We start from the raw sequence: 16,430 nt of genomic DNA, 5'->3' as shown, positions 1-16,430 counted from the left end.
ATATACGTAAAACTGTGAAGAATTACATCAAGGAGTTTCACAGAGTGTCCCAATTCTGGTAAGAAACTTAAGGAAAGTTAACATCATCAAACTGCACAGGATACCTTTCAGCCAAATCACCTGTTTCCTTAAAGGACTCATCACTAGGACATAACAGTACGATTGAAATATTGATGTGTATTACATTTGTGGACAACTGTGAATTTTGACATTTTCAAAGCTATGTATTATATTATGAATAGTAAATACCTACATTGAACATGAATTATTCCTACACACACGTACTTATGAATATTAGAAATACTTAGCTATTTGAATAGTCATATATGTAACTGGGCATAGATTTAATTAAGCCACAGAGTTTCCCAACATATTATCGTATATGAAATATATTTATGTAAGAGCTATAACTAATATTCGGTTACCGATAATGTTAAAACCACAAAACAGATTAATAAATAGAATTCCGATATGCTATACTTACCCCAATACACTACATTTTGACGAAGGGTTTTGAATGTATGAGTGTCCTACGAAAATTAACCACAAATTATATACGTGCAGTAGTATGTGTTGCAACCTTCAAATACATCACTATTGAATGAGCGTCAGTGCATAAACCGAGAGCAGTGGTCAGAAAGAAATACAAGCGTATACTTGACATGTGTTTAAGTTTATGCCATATTCTTCCAAGCCCAAGATCGGTTGCCTGTTACTCCAAACCCGTTAGGTATTTCAGTTTCCATTATTTCTGAGTTCATTGGTTAAAACGGAAATCATAAGTGCTTTGAAAAAATTAGAATTCGTTCATTGGTGAAAATTTTATCGAATTTTGGAATAGGTATTCATTTCGTTTTGCTAGTTTTCATGACAAGACATAAACCTGCCTCCGGCGGAACAGTGGCGCACCCAGGATTTATTATTGGGGGTGGGCAAGTAGGAGGGTTAAATATAGTTTTCATGCAAATGAAAAAAAAAACATTTAGTAGGATTTGAAAATTTTATTTACAGAACAAAATCAAGTTTTCCTTTCTTTTTACAAAGCTCTTGAATTACTTCGGCCGTGATTACTTTCATACATTGGACGCTAAAGACGCGCCCAGCGCATAACGATTAAGGAGGTCATTCGATATAATTAGCATGTTATTTAAATATGGTAATTAAAAAGTAATTATCTAGTCAGCAGTCAATGTGTTTTAATCTATCTGTGTGTATAAAGTAAGGCCAGTCCATTTAATCTAGACTACGTCATGGTATGTAACCTTATGTATGTCACCATGAACACCTTATATAATGTTTGTTTTATGTATGGTTTTAAAAGGCGTAAGGTTAAAAATGATCTTTCACTGACGCATGTTGTGACGGGAAGTGTTTCACATATTTTAAAAGATGTTGGGGTAAATCGTTTTGTCGCATTTTGATATGGCATCAACAGCATTTCTGCATGGAGTGACTGCATTTGATTTATTCAACTTTTTAGTAGAAGGCATATAAGGCACGGTCGTAAAATTCGCGCAGCTCATGAAATTCTTGCAATGCACTTTAGGTTGGAGCATCTTTTACGTTTGGTAGAAGAGTTATAAACTGCTTCAGTACTTCGCGATGTCGCATGAAACGTTCATTGAGCTGATTTAATATTTGGTCAATAAATGGAACAAAGATAGTTCTTCTGAAATACTCTTCTACTGAATCAGCTGGAACATTACACCTCAATGTTTGTTTCGATGTAGTTCGCCGCTTTTTTATTACAACATTAAAGTTATTGGCTTTTGCACACGCTTCATCGCAATTGCCAAATTCAAACTGTGTGATGCACAATGGACATATAAAACTTGTGGATATATGGCGGTTATATGAGATTGGACACCATTAAACTTCCCGCTCATTGGTATGGCACCGTCGTAACCTTGTCCATGTAAATATGACAAATCGATTCCATAATTATGGAAACTTTCCAATATTTTGTCAGATAAGCTTTCTCTTGTGGTGCTTGTTACAGGAACAAATTGAATGAATTGTTCACAAATTTTGTTGTTATTTTCATCGTCTATGTATCTAATATACAAAGAAAATTGTTGCGTTGTCGAAATGTCACAAGTTTCGTCGGCAAGGATTGAAAAACATTTTTATTAAATTGGAGGCATAGTGGCAGTAACCATTGAGCTTGTCATCAGCGACTGGCGGATTGGAAGTGACTAACAGCAACCATGCTGGACATGTGCGCCTAGCATGCTAAACCATTACTCAAATAATATCGGCTGTGCTACCCGCTTGGTCTAGAGCAGTGATTCTTAACCTATTCGAAGTCACGGTGCACTTTTGATCATAAGAAAAAAAGCGGTGCACCAAAATCAAACTGTCAGAAAACAAAGAAAAATATGCGGACATAACTTTTATTACAAATTAAACAGATTACATAACAGTCAAAAAAAAAATATTAAAGAAAAGATAATATATACATATATGGAAAAACTGTAACTAAAATTACCCTTAACAAAATGGAATTTATTTGATGTGAAATCAATACAATTAATGTGACACCTGAGCTTGTCGGATTTCGCAGATTTCAGAATGATTAGGCCTTAGATTATAGAAAAATTAGAATTAAAATAGGCCTTCAATTCTTCATCTAAAATTATAAGACTTTCTCATTTTTTAGTTTTTATATTAGTTATTGTTGAGAAACTGATCACAAATATGATGTTGAAAACTGTAGCAAGATTTTCAGTGCCCTCATGTAGAGACCTGGATATTCATCTTGGGCAGAAATCCAAAGTTCCTCCATAGTTATTTCACAAAACTTATTTTCAAACGATTGGTTCGAGTATGATCCGTTGACAAGGTGACCAATTCTTCATCTTCTCTTGGTACGAACATTCAAAACTCGATGTATCAATCGTAGCAAATGGATTTCGTATTCAGTCATAATTTTCTATATTTAAAGAAGGAAAATAATATGCAATCTTTTCTTTCAATAAACTGAAGAGTTCTTTTATAGCAGGAATAATTCCCACGGCAATGTTTTCGTTCAGTGAAGGAAACATATCTACTTTATTTTTCCCTATTATTCGATTTTTCCAAAGAGTTATTTTTTTCGAAATCCTATCAATTTGTCAGTAGATTTTAAAAAAAATCGTCTTTTCCTTGAATGCTTGTGTTAATGTTATTTAAGTACTTAATTAAAAGTATCCGCTAAATATGCCATCTAAATGCCGCTAAATATATCATCATCATTCTGAAGACGTTTTACAAAATCATCCATACTTTGTAATCCATCCTTAATTTTGGAAAAAAGATTAACAATTCATTTTAAGTTCTATGAATTATATAATATTTTATAAATATTTTCATATAGTTTCAATCGTTTTTTCAATTAATATTTGATAATAGAGAAAAGATTCTCGAGATCCAGGATTTCCTGAAATGTTAAAAATTTCAATTCTCGAGATTCGGGATGAAAAATCTCGAAAATTTTTCGAGAATTCCTGTCGAGAAATTCGCGAAACCCAACTCAAATAACAACTATACCTTCATATGAACCAAACTACGAGATATGTATGAATATTAAAGTAGGTATGTTCAAATCCGACCGTTTGGGGATAATCAATCGTTCCATACCAGTGTCCTATTCTGTAGTTTTGGTTTCATCACCATGGGATTCGGCGTCAGTCTACGACCAACGTAGAAACCAGAAATTTACGCACCATGATTTATAAACCACCGGAAAATGTTTGTATTAGTGAGACAGACGTAATGGTAAGTAGAAATTAATACTTACGAGTAGTATTGTAATTTGAGAGCTTTCTTGTTTTTCTGGTTCGTGTATGTACAGAATTCTCTGTATAATTCAGTGTCAACGAAGGCACCGTGTAGTGAACATACATAATTAGACATTATAATTATTATTCTACAAGATTATTACTGTTTGGCAAAATGGCTTCCTCTGTTTTTAATGTCAAGTTCAATAATGGTCACGAAATACCGATTATTGGATTGGGAATGTGGAAGGTAAGTAAGCTCGACTTATATTCACAATAGTTAGTTAATTTATTTTAAACGAAAACATTTGTACGAAGGAAAAATGGTCGAAATCATCAGACCGATTCACAATTGGTACAAAAGTATCAGAGCCGAATATTCTTTTTCGGATACGCAGATATTTTTTTTTCGAACTATAAAGAATTATAAAATTTCGAAAAAATAAAGAATTATATTTCAAATAAATGTCGTACCAATTACCAATTAAAATTCCATCCAGATTTAATGGTTTTTTGCCATCTGCCAATAGTTCTGATGGTTTCCGCCAATTTTTAGTAACGTCACTCTTCTGTGTATGCACGTTAATGATGGTGAAAACAGAATATTCTAATTTTAATTAAATTATATTACCCATTTGTTTGTGAAATAATAATATAGAAACACGTCAACCTCAAATATGTATATTTTTATGAAAACTAAGTAAATTATTTGTGTATTATGCCGTATAGCTCGGCAAATACACTCATATTAGTTTATTTAAAAAAAAAATGGTGGCGGTTTTAGCAGTGGACTGTAATTTATGTAATGGTGGATTACGGATCTAGGGGGGGGTTACACAGGATGCCAGACACTGACATTTATGTTGAGAGTGCTGGCGCGCGCTGGGGCCGGTTCGGTGTTCACGCACTCATGCACTGGTAAACGGACGATACACATTGATTTTGGGATGATATAAGAGGTTGATAAATGATGATGATAGGTTTTTTGATTGATGGACGCGACGTTCACTCAAACCATTACAGACTTAGTGCAACGAAGGACGAACAGATATATTTTGAGTCACTTTTGAGTCTTTGAGTTAACGCGGTGCGGCAACATGCACCCGTTCGTTGTATTGAGCTAACTTACGCGTGACGGCTGTCTTGAAGTAACTCAAGTTAACTTTCATTACGGTCAATCATGACCCGTGAATGGTGGTCTTGTGACAATAATATATAAGGATTTGAGGGAGGTGGGAAGAAAGAAATGAGGGCCACTACAATCGGTCCAACCACGTACCTATGCTAATTATGTTTCACATATCTTTACGCCAGATATAAGTAATTAACGTGCGAGTTTTTAGTTTTGATTTAATTAAGATTCAAGATTGTATTAAAACATATACGATACTGGTATTGGGGCTGTGTAGAATTCCAGATGGCGATGGATCAAAATTTAGCCTAACACTAAATACAGTACAATACTACGGGTCTAGGACGATTTGGCACCGGACAACTGGACGCCACGGAATTCGTAAATAAATAGACGTTAGGTACTTATAGGTTCTTTAAAAAAAATATTCAATATTATTATTTATACTTCAATGATTATATTATGATTTAATAGTTGGTAAGAATGTAAATATGCAGACGTAAACAATGATTAAATCGTGCATATAATTTAAGTTCCAGTTTTTTATTTAATATAAAGCCTTAGGCATGGTAATTCTCAATCCGTGATAAAGAATACATTATGTTAAGAGTAAAATGAATTCAAACTACTAAGTAGTAGATAGAAACTGATTAAAATACCTCGTCTACACGTGTCTACGACAGTGCGGCGTCCAATTGTCCGGAGGCCAGTCGTCCCATTCCTCAATACTACAATACATATTATATTTGTAATACAGATGACAATATTTTCTTTTTTTATGATTTTACCGAGACTTTAACTGCGAGTCGTTGTCATGTCGCCTCTTCTCATATAGAAGAGGATCCACCGACCAGGCCCTCACTTCAGTTCTGTTAAAGAACTTTAAAATAATTATTCTGCCAAGCTCTTCCGTCTTACTCATTGCCATGCCATGGCACCTTTCAATTCGTCGACATTCTCAAAGATATCCGCAATTCGCAGCTGTACTCTGTGTCGTTAATATTTAGGGAATTGTACTGCTATATGTACAATGGAGGACATCACATTCATCGCAGAGGTGCGAATCACTTCTTTCCGTGAGGACATCAAATCTTTTACCCATTGCATGTGCTGTTCTTAACCTCAGTATCAGCTTAACAATATTGTTTAAAAGGTTAATTTTGATAAACGGTGTGACGTTTTACAATTTATTTTAATGTATTTATTCACCGCCATCCTTAGATAAATAAAGCCTGAGCATAACTTTTTACACAAGCAACGAGTGGTCCACTTTTCAGCTGTCAAAATCAGATCCCAGATTGCTTCACATATTGATTCGCCCTTTCTCGTTTCAAATTGAATTATACAAAAATCGCAAATCAAATATATTAACTATCAGTGTTATTAATAAATAATATACATTCCTGTTATTCATCAGCTGTCAAAGTCAGACTAGTCCTTCACACAAAAACCGGTGGTAATATCGATTTCCAAAAAAAGTGTAACATTAATCTATGCATTACATTTGTAGAAGGTGTGTTAATACTTACTAGTGTATTATTTATCATGTAACTTATCTATTCAAATCAAACCATTCCCTGTGTGAAGACGACATACGCGTCAGTATGAGCACACTATAGATCAATGACAGGCAATGACAGTTCATACATAGACAGCAACGGGAGGGGCGGAAAAAATAGGACCAGTAGTTGTGAATGTATCGACTTTCTACTTGAGTCGGCAATGGTTTATTTGATATATCTATTTTATATTATTAATTTATTATAATAAAGTTGTTTTCAGTCAAATCCGGGAGATGTCGGTTGTGCTGTAACGAACGCCATTGATATCGGCTACAGGCACTTTGATAATGCATTGATTTATTTAAACGAGAAAGAAGTGGGGCAAGCTATTTCCAGTAAAATAAACGAAGGAATTGTTAAGAGGTGAGAAAGTTACATACTTTATATGCTTACCTAAGATATCTTATGTGCTATTTACTTATGTGCTATCTATTTATTAAGAACCTACAAGTATAAACAATATGTGAATTTGCCAGACTCAGGAAACCTTGGACCCACGATGTTATAGGCCGACGCTTAAACCACTCATTATTTAATACTTTCTGAGAACTTAAATATGCACACGTAAATAATGATTTCATTGTGCATATGTTTAAGTTCGAACGAGATGAAAGTTCTTTTATTATTATTACCACGTTTTTCTTAGCTCGTATTCTTGTTTGTCCGGTGGTTGTTTATCCAGTACAAATCTTGCAATCGATTTTTAACTGACTTCCCGACTAGCTAGACATTTGAAACTTTTAGAATATATCATGACACGATGCCAATGCATTCTTTTAATGCTGTTAGCCATCTTTAATCAGAATTGAATTCATTTTCAGTTAATTCTGTTTTGTATGGAAAGTTATTTCAGAAAAATCCGTAAAAAGTAAAAGACTATTATTGATTGCTAAGGGGGTGGTCCTAGGAATCCTATGGAAATCAAAATGAAATGTCAAAATGACATTTCAGTATTCTATATTATTTGTTTTTTTTATTATTATTTACTTAATATCAAGTACAAGTTTGAGCATAATAATTCAACAGAAAATTTAAAAACGTTATATATAAAAAGTTCTTTTTATCTTGTAATCATTTATATGAAGCGTCAGGCGTAATAGTTCTCAATCCACAATAAAACATTATGTTAAGAGCAGAATCAATTAAAGCTACTAAGTAGTAGTTCCTTGCCTACCTTCTGTATCAAATCGTAATGAATGTTATTTCATTCGACAATGCGGCGCCTACTTGTCCTGGTGTCCAGTTGGCCCAGTGTCCATATTATTATGTAGGTATTATTATTATCTTACAGAAAAAAGTCTTAGTGAAGGTTAATTTAAAGTCGACATCTCTGCATTTGGCCATTCAGCAACAATTATAACCAGTAAACAAGAAGAAGTGGTAAAACAATAAATATATATTTAAAAAAAAAATTACATTGATTTGACCTGATAATTATTTTAATTTTTCAGAGAGGACTTATTTATAACATCAAAACTGTGGAATACATTTCACAATCCAGATCTAGTTGAAAATGCGTGCCGGAAAACTTTGGAAGATCTCTCATTGGATTTTCTTGATTTATATTTGATGCATTTTCCATTTGGTTTTGCGGTAAGGTATTAACAAATTAACAACCGCTTTCATAATCAAGATTATACCAATAAGTCAATCCAAAGATCCCATACACGTCGTAAAATAACCAACTGATGGACGGTAAAGTGCAAACGTATAGTAAGGACCGTTTGAATTGATTAATTCATAATACTAATTATTATTCATTGGTCTTATTATAGACGATACGTATGAAATAAATTGAGAATTTAATGATCCTAAATTGGACTGATTAATTAATAATTCAGAGGAACATTTATAACGATGTTTGGCAATTTTAAATAATTGTATCTAAGTACTTATAAAAAGGTTTAGCATTACGCAATGTTGACCAAATGTCAATAAAATAATAATATATTAGTTTAATTCAAACATCGGTTAAAAGTGATGTTCTAATACTAGGTGCGTATTCACGATAGTTATTATTATTTCGCTTGTGATTTCTTGACTTTTTTCCTTTCTCGTGAAATCAATACGCTTACTTGTATCTTTTTTTTTAACTTATACGGACTCAATTTTTTTGTAGGCACTCAGATATAAAATTCAACCCTTTTAAACGTGTCTCATCAAAAAAAACTTTCACCGGCAAAATTCCGTTACGGTTCGAAGTAGAGAGCTTTTTTAAAAAAACACTTTTAACCGGCTATTTTTTTTATTCCAGTTCTGTCCGAGACCAATCTTTTTCCGTTTCATCTACTCTTTATTATTTTTGCCAAGTAACAATTTCTCGAGATTCTCATTCATGATTTCTCGAGAAATAAGAATTCTTGATATTTCAGAAAAAAATATTTCTAACCAAACTATTATGATTTAATCTATAATAATACCAACGCTTTTGATGAATTGTAAAGTTATTATTTTTCACGATAATAACGAATATTTACAACATATTTTCTTTTCTACTTTATTGTTATATTATACCTAGGTTGTTATTTGTAATTAAGTCATTCTTATATTATTTTGTATGTATTATGAATTATGGCGCGTTGTCCAATCTCTGTAATACCATAATACTCTTTTTTTCTAAATAAACAAATAAATAAATAATTAGACATGTGATTAAGAAGTAATTTGAGATTTTTTTTTTTAGGAAAGTAACGAATTGGTTTTGCGAGACGAAAAGGGTGACGTGGTGTTTTCTGACATTGACTATGTCGACACGTGGAAATCGATGGAGAATTTAGTGAAAATCGGGCTGACCAAGAGCATTGGAGTGTCTAATTTTAACCACGAACAGCTGGAGAGGCTCTTGGAAAATGCTACCATTGCTCCTGTTACTAATCAGGTAAATTAATTATTGATATTATGTCCATTTATAAATATTACAAGATTTACATCCTTCGGCCCTGGATAATATTAATTTAATTATTTAATTTGTTTACTAATAATAAAATTAATAATTGACATTCATACTTAAAATCAGAAAATTATCAACGGTTTTTAATACAATGGACACAGTGGATATGTTTTCCATTTGGGTAAAATCTCTTAATATTAATAAAAACAAATTGACTGAGCACCTAGGTATGCATACAAAAAACATCTTGCTTCTACCACCGACAATGATAAAACAGGTAAAATAAATTTTAATTAAAACAAGTTTTTAATAATATAAAGTATGGTCACCACAGTACCAGTAAGATTGTTGAAAACATTAACTTACTAATTTTTTTTTTTGACGTTCGATCCTAATACGATCATAACATGGACCTCCACAGAGTGAAGGTTTGTGTTAAAAGATTTTATTTTTATGAGTAATAGATGCCAGCCACTTGCTTAACCTATTAGGTTGCTATTACTCTGACTCAAATTTACATTTACATTAACTTACTAAAATTAAGAAAATTACATAAATATTTTTTTTAAATCAGCCAGATATATGGCCTCAAAATATGACGTATTATGGTAACCCTAGTAATAGCACTAAACGACCACTCACACAATTTCAATATTTTAATGATGGTTAAAAAATGAGCTTTACCTACTTTGCATTAAGATTGGCTAGTGCTAGAGATCTTTGTTACCCTATTCTACTAACATGTCCGCATATTTGTTTATGGAAAATTTGTGTTCATGTCATTGACCTATTATTGAGATTTTTTATAATATGAATGTCCTGATTCTAGTCAATGGTTAAACACTATATTATAAATAAATAATAATTATTGTATGTATAATTTCGCATTGTACCTACTTGAAATTATCTGAAAACCATTGAATATATTTCGGTGTTTGAAGGCTTGAATGAAAGACTTGGGTCCCCCCAAGATCAGTGATTTTTTTTTTTTTTTTGTTTTAATTGGTGATCACTGAAATTATCACAGAATAGATTCATAAATATAATTCCGACAGGCTATACCCCAATACGCTGCATTATGACGCAGGGTTTTGAATGTGTGAGTGTCGTACGAAAATGAACCACACACTATAGACGTGCAGGTGCAATAGTGTGTTTCAACCTTATAATAACTAAAATACACCAATATTGAATGAGCGCCAGTGCATATAAACCGAGAACAGTTGTCAGAACGAAGGACAAGCGTATTCTTGGCGCGTGTTTAAGTTTATCCCATATTCTTCCATACTCGAGATCGGTTGCCTGTTACTCTAAACCCGTTGGGTATTTCAGTTCCCATTAAGTCTGTGTTCCTTGGAAATTACAGATATTGCCAACAATCCAGGGCTCGAAATGGACCGGAACGCACCGGAGCGCCGTTCCTGTTCGTGCAATCGGTAAAATTATCGCTCCGTCTCGTGGAATAAATAATTTGACCGTCTGAGCTGTATAGGCCATATAATAGAAAATCTAACACACTTATTTTTATGGAAAAAAACACATATAGGTACTTTGATAACTCTACTATGTAGAAAATCTTCAGAAAACTGTCGAGCGCTCCGGTTCGTAAATTTTTCCATTTCGAGCGCTGCAACAATCCCCTTCCATCTGGACGATCTTTTGCTTTATTTAATTGGCCTTGACTTATTTATAAATTAAATGTATTGTCGATGGTAGAAGCTTAAAGTTTTATTATTAATTAGTTTTGTTTCATCAATGAGATCCAATCGTTTGTTCGTATTTCTTTGGAAGGTGGAATGTCATCCATATTTACCGCAGCTGGAGCTTGGCGAGTGGATGACTAAGCGGGGAATAACTTTGACAGCATACAGTCCATTAGGTTCTCCCGACCGGACATCAGGAGAGAGGGCCGATTTGAATCTAATGGCTGACCCAAGACTATTGCCCATCGCGAAGAAATACAATAGATCTGTCGCACAAATACTGATACGGTAAGTTAAAGTAACAAAAATTTATCTGCAAAATTGATGGGGTAGCCACAGTTGAAAACTACCCAATCAAGACTCGCAACTGGACAGAATCTGACAGCGGAATGACGTATTCAATATGGCGTCATAGCAGTTGCATTTTTGTCTGTTCTTCAGATAAGACGTTTGTGGGACTGTAACCAAGTTTAATGCCTAGATACTTGGCCGCCTCCCGAAGAGGTTTCTTAAAACATAGTTTTTTTACACTGGTATTTGCTCAACCTATTATGTCCGTGCTCTGGATTCAAACACACATTGATAATACAGCATGTGGATTTGCTAGACTCAGGATTCGAACCTGTAAATCCAGAAACCTAGACGGTTTATATTAGGATGATTTGGCGTCACATTACATGGTGCTATCTAACCATAACCTTTCAGTTAAGAAACTAAATGGAGGGGGGTAGTATTTTTTCTGCCATGTCTTCAACGCTACATCCTGCGTGTAATTAACTTTGCCTCTACATCATGGGTGGCCAACCTTTTCAGCAGCCGGGCCAGATTCTAAAAATGAGATTTCCTACCGGGCCGCACAACCGATGTTTTTATTATACAAAACAAAAAAGAAATATATATTGTATATATTAATAAAATAAAACAAAAATTAGAATCAAACATATTTACTAGATTAGACTTTTTTTAAATAACAAAAAATAAACAAAATAATATAAAAATAATAAATGTCAGTGAGAATATTGATTTTGTGTGGCAGAACTAAGTGCATCAATATCGATATCGAGTGAGGTTGTTCCTACACGCAAACAGTTTTCCAAAAGCACATCAGTGATTCGTGTTCTCACTCGGCATTTGATATGCTAAGTGTCCCCAAATAGCGAAGTCATCATTAGAGCATGTTTGTAAAATGCAGGATATTTCTCCTTGTCCAAATATGTTTTTTAAAACTCTTCCAAACCAACCTGATGGAATTTCTCCTTTAACTGTTCATCGCAACATATTTCACAATGATCCATTTGTAAATTTCCCGGTAATAAATTCACGTCTACGGAGAATGGCGTTGCAAATACAGCAAAAAGCACACGGTGCTTTTTAAAATCTTGAGCCAATATCGAATCTCAATTAGTTAAATTAGCACATATAGCGGCAACATTTGATATTATTTTTATTTTCTCACTGCTCCACGGGCCACAAGTTGACACCCAGTGGGTCGCATGCGGCCCGCGAGCCGCGGGTTGGCCACCCACGCTCTACATGCTCCTCTCTCCCATGGATACTCCTTTAAATCATGTAAATTCAGTGCGGTAAACAAGGTGTTTTAACAAAACAAAAATGCGCCCCTTAAACTTAGTAATAACGAAAATATCTTTCCATTAAAAAATTCAGCTGACTGGTTTTGTCGGGTTTCGCGATGTCTAGTTTACTTCCGTTGCCCTTCGACATCCTTGGTGACCAGTGACGTCCCGTGGGGGTAGGCAGATTGAGCGTCGCTTGGGGGCGGCAGTTACTCCAAGGGCGGCAAATCGAGGAGAATCATTTGGAATATATAGAAATAGCTACCTAAACTGAGTACTTAATAACGAAAATATAAATATCTTTCCTTTAAATAAATCAGCTCACTGGTTGGAAACAAAATACATTAATTAACATAAAAGGTTTAACAGGGCTGTATTTTTTGTCGGGTTTGCGATGTCTAGTTTACTTCCGTTGCCCTTCGACGTCCTTGGTGACCAGAAACGACACGAACACGGATGATAAAAAGTATTGCAAACAAAAATGGGGTGCCATTATGGCACTGCACAGGGGCGGCATTTTGTCTATGGACGTTACTGTTGGTGACCAGAAACGACACGTGTAGATTTGCGAATAATTAGTCTGATATTTTGAGCGTAATGTTTCCATAAAACACATTTCTTAGATATTGGACTCATGAAAGGATGATAAAAATACGGTGTATAAAAATGAGGCGGCATTTTATCTAGGGACGTCTCTGGTTAGTATAAAAATAGATGAAAGAAAAACAATGCATTTTCAACATTGAATATACTAAAAGTGGTAAAAAATCAATAAAAAATAAACGAAAATGTTATATTTACTTAGGTATTGCGTAAGTAAAATTTTTTACCAAAATTCTTACACGTTCAACGAAACTCACTTCGCCTCGTCCGTATATTTCTTGTTACGCCACTGGATATAAGTCTGATCACAATCTTTTTATTTTAGATATCAAATTGATCGTGGATTCATTGTCATTCCAAAAACAATCAACGTTGACAGACTCCAAGAAAACATTGATGTTTTTGACTTTACTTTAACTCAAGAAGATATTGAGACGCTGAATAGTTTTGACTGTAATGGACGATTCTTGAGTATGAAGGGGTAAGAGAATACAATTATTATTAATAAGCCATTACGACCCTTGCCCTTTGCAGAGTAGTGTAATGCAGACATGCAGATAGAACTAGACTTGACAATAATATGATAACGAATGACACCAACGTACAACCTACTCATACAATATTCTTCTTCTTCTTGGTCGTACACTCATGGCTGAGGATCGTGACCACATTTGAATTTCGTCATTCTTTAAACGACCAAGACTTTCCATCCTTCTCGATCTTCCGCTTCTCTCAGGGCAGAATGGATGGTACACAGTATAACTAACCATATTTATGTGGAACGTTTATTATACTTCTTCTTTCACACTGTCACGCCCCAGCATCGGGGCATTGGGCAAGTAAAATTTCGCGCCACTTACTTCGGTCAATCGCTAACTCCCGTGCCTCCCGCCAAGCAGACCTGCAGCGCGTAGACTGCTTTCGTAGCACCGCTGCAGGGTGAAGGAGGGCCCTATATATTATACTTATGTATCTATAGTCTATGATACTTACTCTCTGAAAAATATGGATTTTTTCATGAATATCGAAACATATTGTTGGTTATGCGTCAATTACATTGACCTACTTTACGAGCTGCTTGTTGGCGAATTTACAATCTGCCTGTAAAGTCGCCCAGTGTCATTATTGAACAAGCTAACAAGCAGATTGTTAACAATCTACTGAGAAAAGTTGAAAGCCGGTCAACTTTACACGCTACACGCCGGCGTGTGGGCCTGCGTTTGCGCAGTAAAGCGCAGTAGCAACCTCCCGGTAAAAAAACGAACTACGTTCTGTCAAAATGGTCGCTGGCTTGTGGCTTCTCAGCGAATGGAAAGTTTTGTGTGTCATCATCACAATTGCAGTAGCTGAATCGCCCGCTTTTAAATTCGCCAACAAACAGCTCGTAAATTAGTTCAGTAATTGACGCATTAGACATTTACAAAAGTAGGAATTATCACAACCTAAATAGCGATTTAAAAAAAACGTCTTAATTAAGTACATAAATAATATAAGTAGGTACCTACTACCTACATAAATTAGAATGAGAAAACAGTGACGGAGGCAAAATTTTCTCAGAAAAAGACACATAAAGACATGTCATATTTACCATAGGTAGGTACATACACTTCCAGATAAAGATATTTTGATCACGTTATTGAAGAAACCAGGGATCTGTGCCAGTTTGGATTCACCAGCAGCAGTGATCCTTAATAATATAATATTTTTTGTGTTTCAGATATGGCGACACTCACAAGTATTATCCGTTCAACACGACATATTAAATAATGTATAATTAATACCTATCTAATTCAGGGCTCGAAATGGACCGGAGCGCACCGGAGCGCCGTTCCTGTTCGTGAAATCGGTAAAATTATCGCTCCGTCTCGTGGAAAAAATATTTGACCGTCTGAGCTAGATAGGCCATATAATAGAAAATCTAACATACTTATTTTTATGAAATACACATAATATTTGATAACTATGTCTTCTAACTATGATAACTATGTATTGTTCCACAGAAAACTGTCGAGCGCTCCGGTTCGTAAACTTTTCCATTTCGAGCGCTGATCTAATTCATTAAAGTTAGCGTAAAATGCTCATTATTGTGAATATTTCAAAAGTTTTTCAGTTAATGAAAATAATTTTAAATGCCACATTAAATCAAGGGCAAATACGATTTTTTCCTATGATCATGGTACCTACCGTTTGTACCTTTAATATTGACCACCAGACTATATAATCCAGTTTAATGAAATAAACCAGTAGGTACCTATCTAAACTGAGTACCAAGTATTGTATGTACATATATTTTGTATTGTAACTAAATTATAATTGCTTAATACATTATTATCATAAATAATTACAAGATAAAAGAACTTTTTATATACCATGTTTTTAAATTTCTGTTGAATCATATAAACTTGACAATTCTATGTATTAATAAATACTTTTTTTGTACTTGATAGAAATACTGAAATGTCATTTTGACATTTCATATTGATTTCCATAGTAACCCCGTTAGCAACCAATAATAGTGTTTTAGTTTTTACGTTTTTTTCCGAAATAATTTCCATACAAAACAGAATTAACTGAAAATGAATTCAATTCTGCTTAAAGATGGCTAAAAGTATTAAAATAATGCATTGTCATCCGCGTGTTCTGATTATATTCTAAAAGTTTTAAACGTCTATCTAGTCGGAAAAATCGATTGCAAGATTTGTATTGGACAAACAAGAAAAAAAATGTACTGGACAAACAAGAATACGAGCTAATAACAACGTGGTAAAATACATATTTGATTTTTAATTAATTGAGTAAATGAATTGATAATTATTACCTACATGCACACTTGAACATAGAAAATCTGTATGTACCTACCCACTGTATAATATTATATTATGAATATTAAAAAAGCAATTACATACTAACAGTTATCGAGTAGGTACAACGGCTAACTGAACTCACCCAGTCAAGTGGAATATATCAATGTCCAAAATAATAAAATATATATTTTTATAAATCATCTCCGATCCAAACAAAATCATAATGTAGGCCTCCACAGGGTGGAGGATTTATTAACAGATGTTTGCCTTTTACGAGAAATGAATGTTAGCCAATTGTTCAACCAACTAGGTCCATGCTCTGAGTCCAAACAGACATTGAAAAACAACATGTGGATTTACCAGACCCGGGACCCACATCATTATTTATAATGTCGACCCGCTCG

At 34.1% G+C, this 16,430-nt stretch overlaps 1 protein-coding gene across 1 annotated transcript; it reads left to right on the top strand.

Moving 5' to 3' along the window:
• The first annotated feature begins 3,850 nt into the window (after window positions 1-3,850).
• Window positions 3,851-15,642, top strand: LOC147065928 (aldo-keto reductase 1B-like). Its single transcript, XM_085955983.1, has 7 exons — window positions 3,851-4,008; window positions 6,673-6,815; window positions 7,904-8,045; window positions 9,136-9,330; window positions 11,134-11,333; window positions 13,548-13,703; window positions 14,940-15,642. Exons 1-7 carry the CDS (start codon window positions 3,934-3,936, stop codon window positions 14,983-14,985), a joined length of 957 nt encoding a protein of 318 aa, XP_085812109.1. The 5' UTR covers window positions 3,851-3,933; the 3' UTR covers window positions 14,986-15,642.
• The last annotated feature ends 788 nt before the right edge of the window (window positions 15,643-16,430 follow it).

The sequence above is a fragment of the Rhyacophila brunnea genome, unplaced genomic scaffold (assembly GCF_057557595.1).
Source record: "Rhyacophila brunnea isolate RB1 unplaced genomic scaffold, BYU_Rbru_1.0 scaffold_5, whole genome shotgun sequence".
NCBI classification, from domain to species: domain Eukaryota; kingdom Metazoa; phylum Arthropoda; class Insecta; order Trichoptera; family Rhyacophilidae; genus Rhyacophila; species Rhyacophila brunnea.
The sequence above is the reverse complement of the archived record's forward strand: the minus strand, read 5'-3'. Positions and strand labels throughout refer to the sequence as shown.

Bases quoted from the DNA above. Each gene is read 5' to 3' on its own strand.
- LOC147065928 (XM_085955983.1), top strand. From the start codon at position 3,934: ATGGCTTCCTCTGTTTTTAATGTCAAGTTCAATAATGGTCACGAAATA. The intron at 6,816-7,903 runs GTGAGAAAGTTA...TTAATTTTTCAG, and splicing joins AACGAAGGAATTGTTAAGAG to AGAGGACTTATTTATAACAT. The intron at 9,331-11,133 runs GTAAATTAATTA...TTTCTTTGGAAG, and splicing joins TTGCTCCTGTTACTAATCAG to GTGGAATGTCATCCATATTT.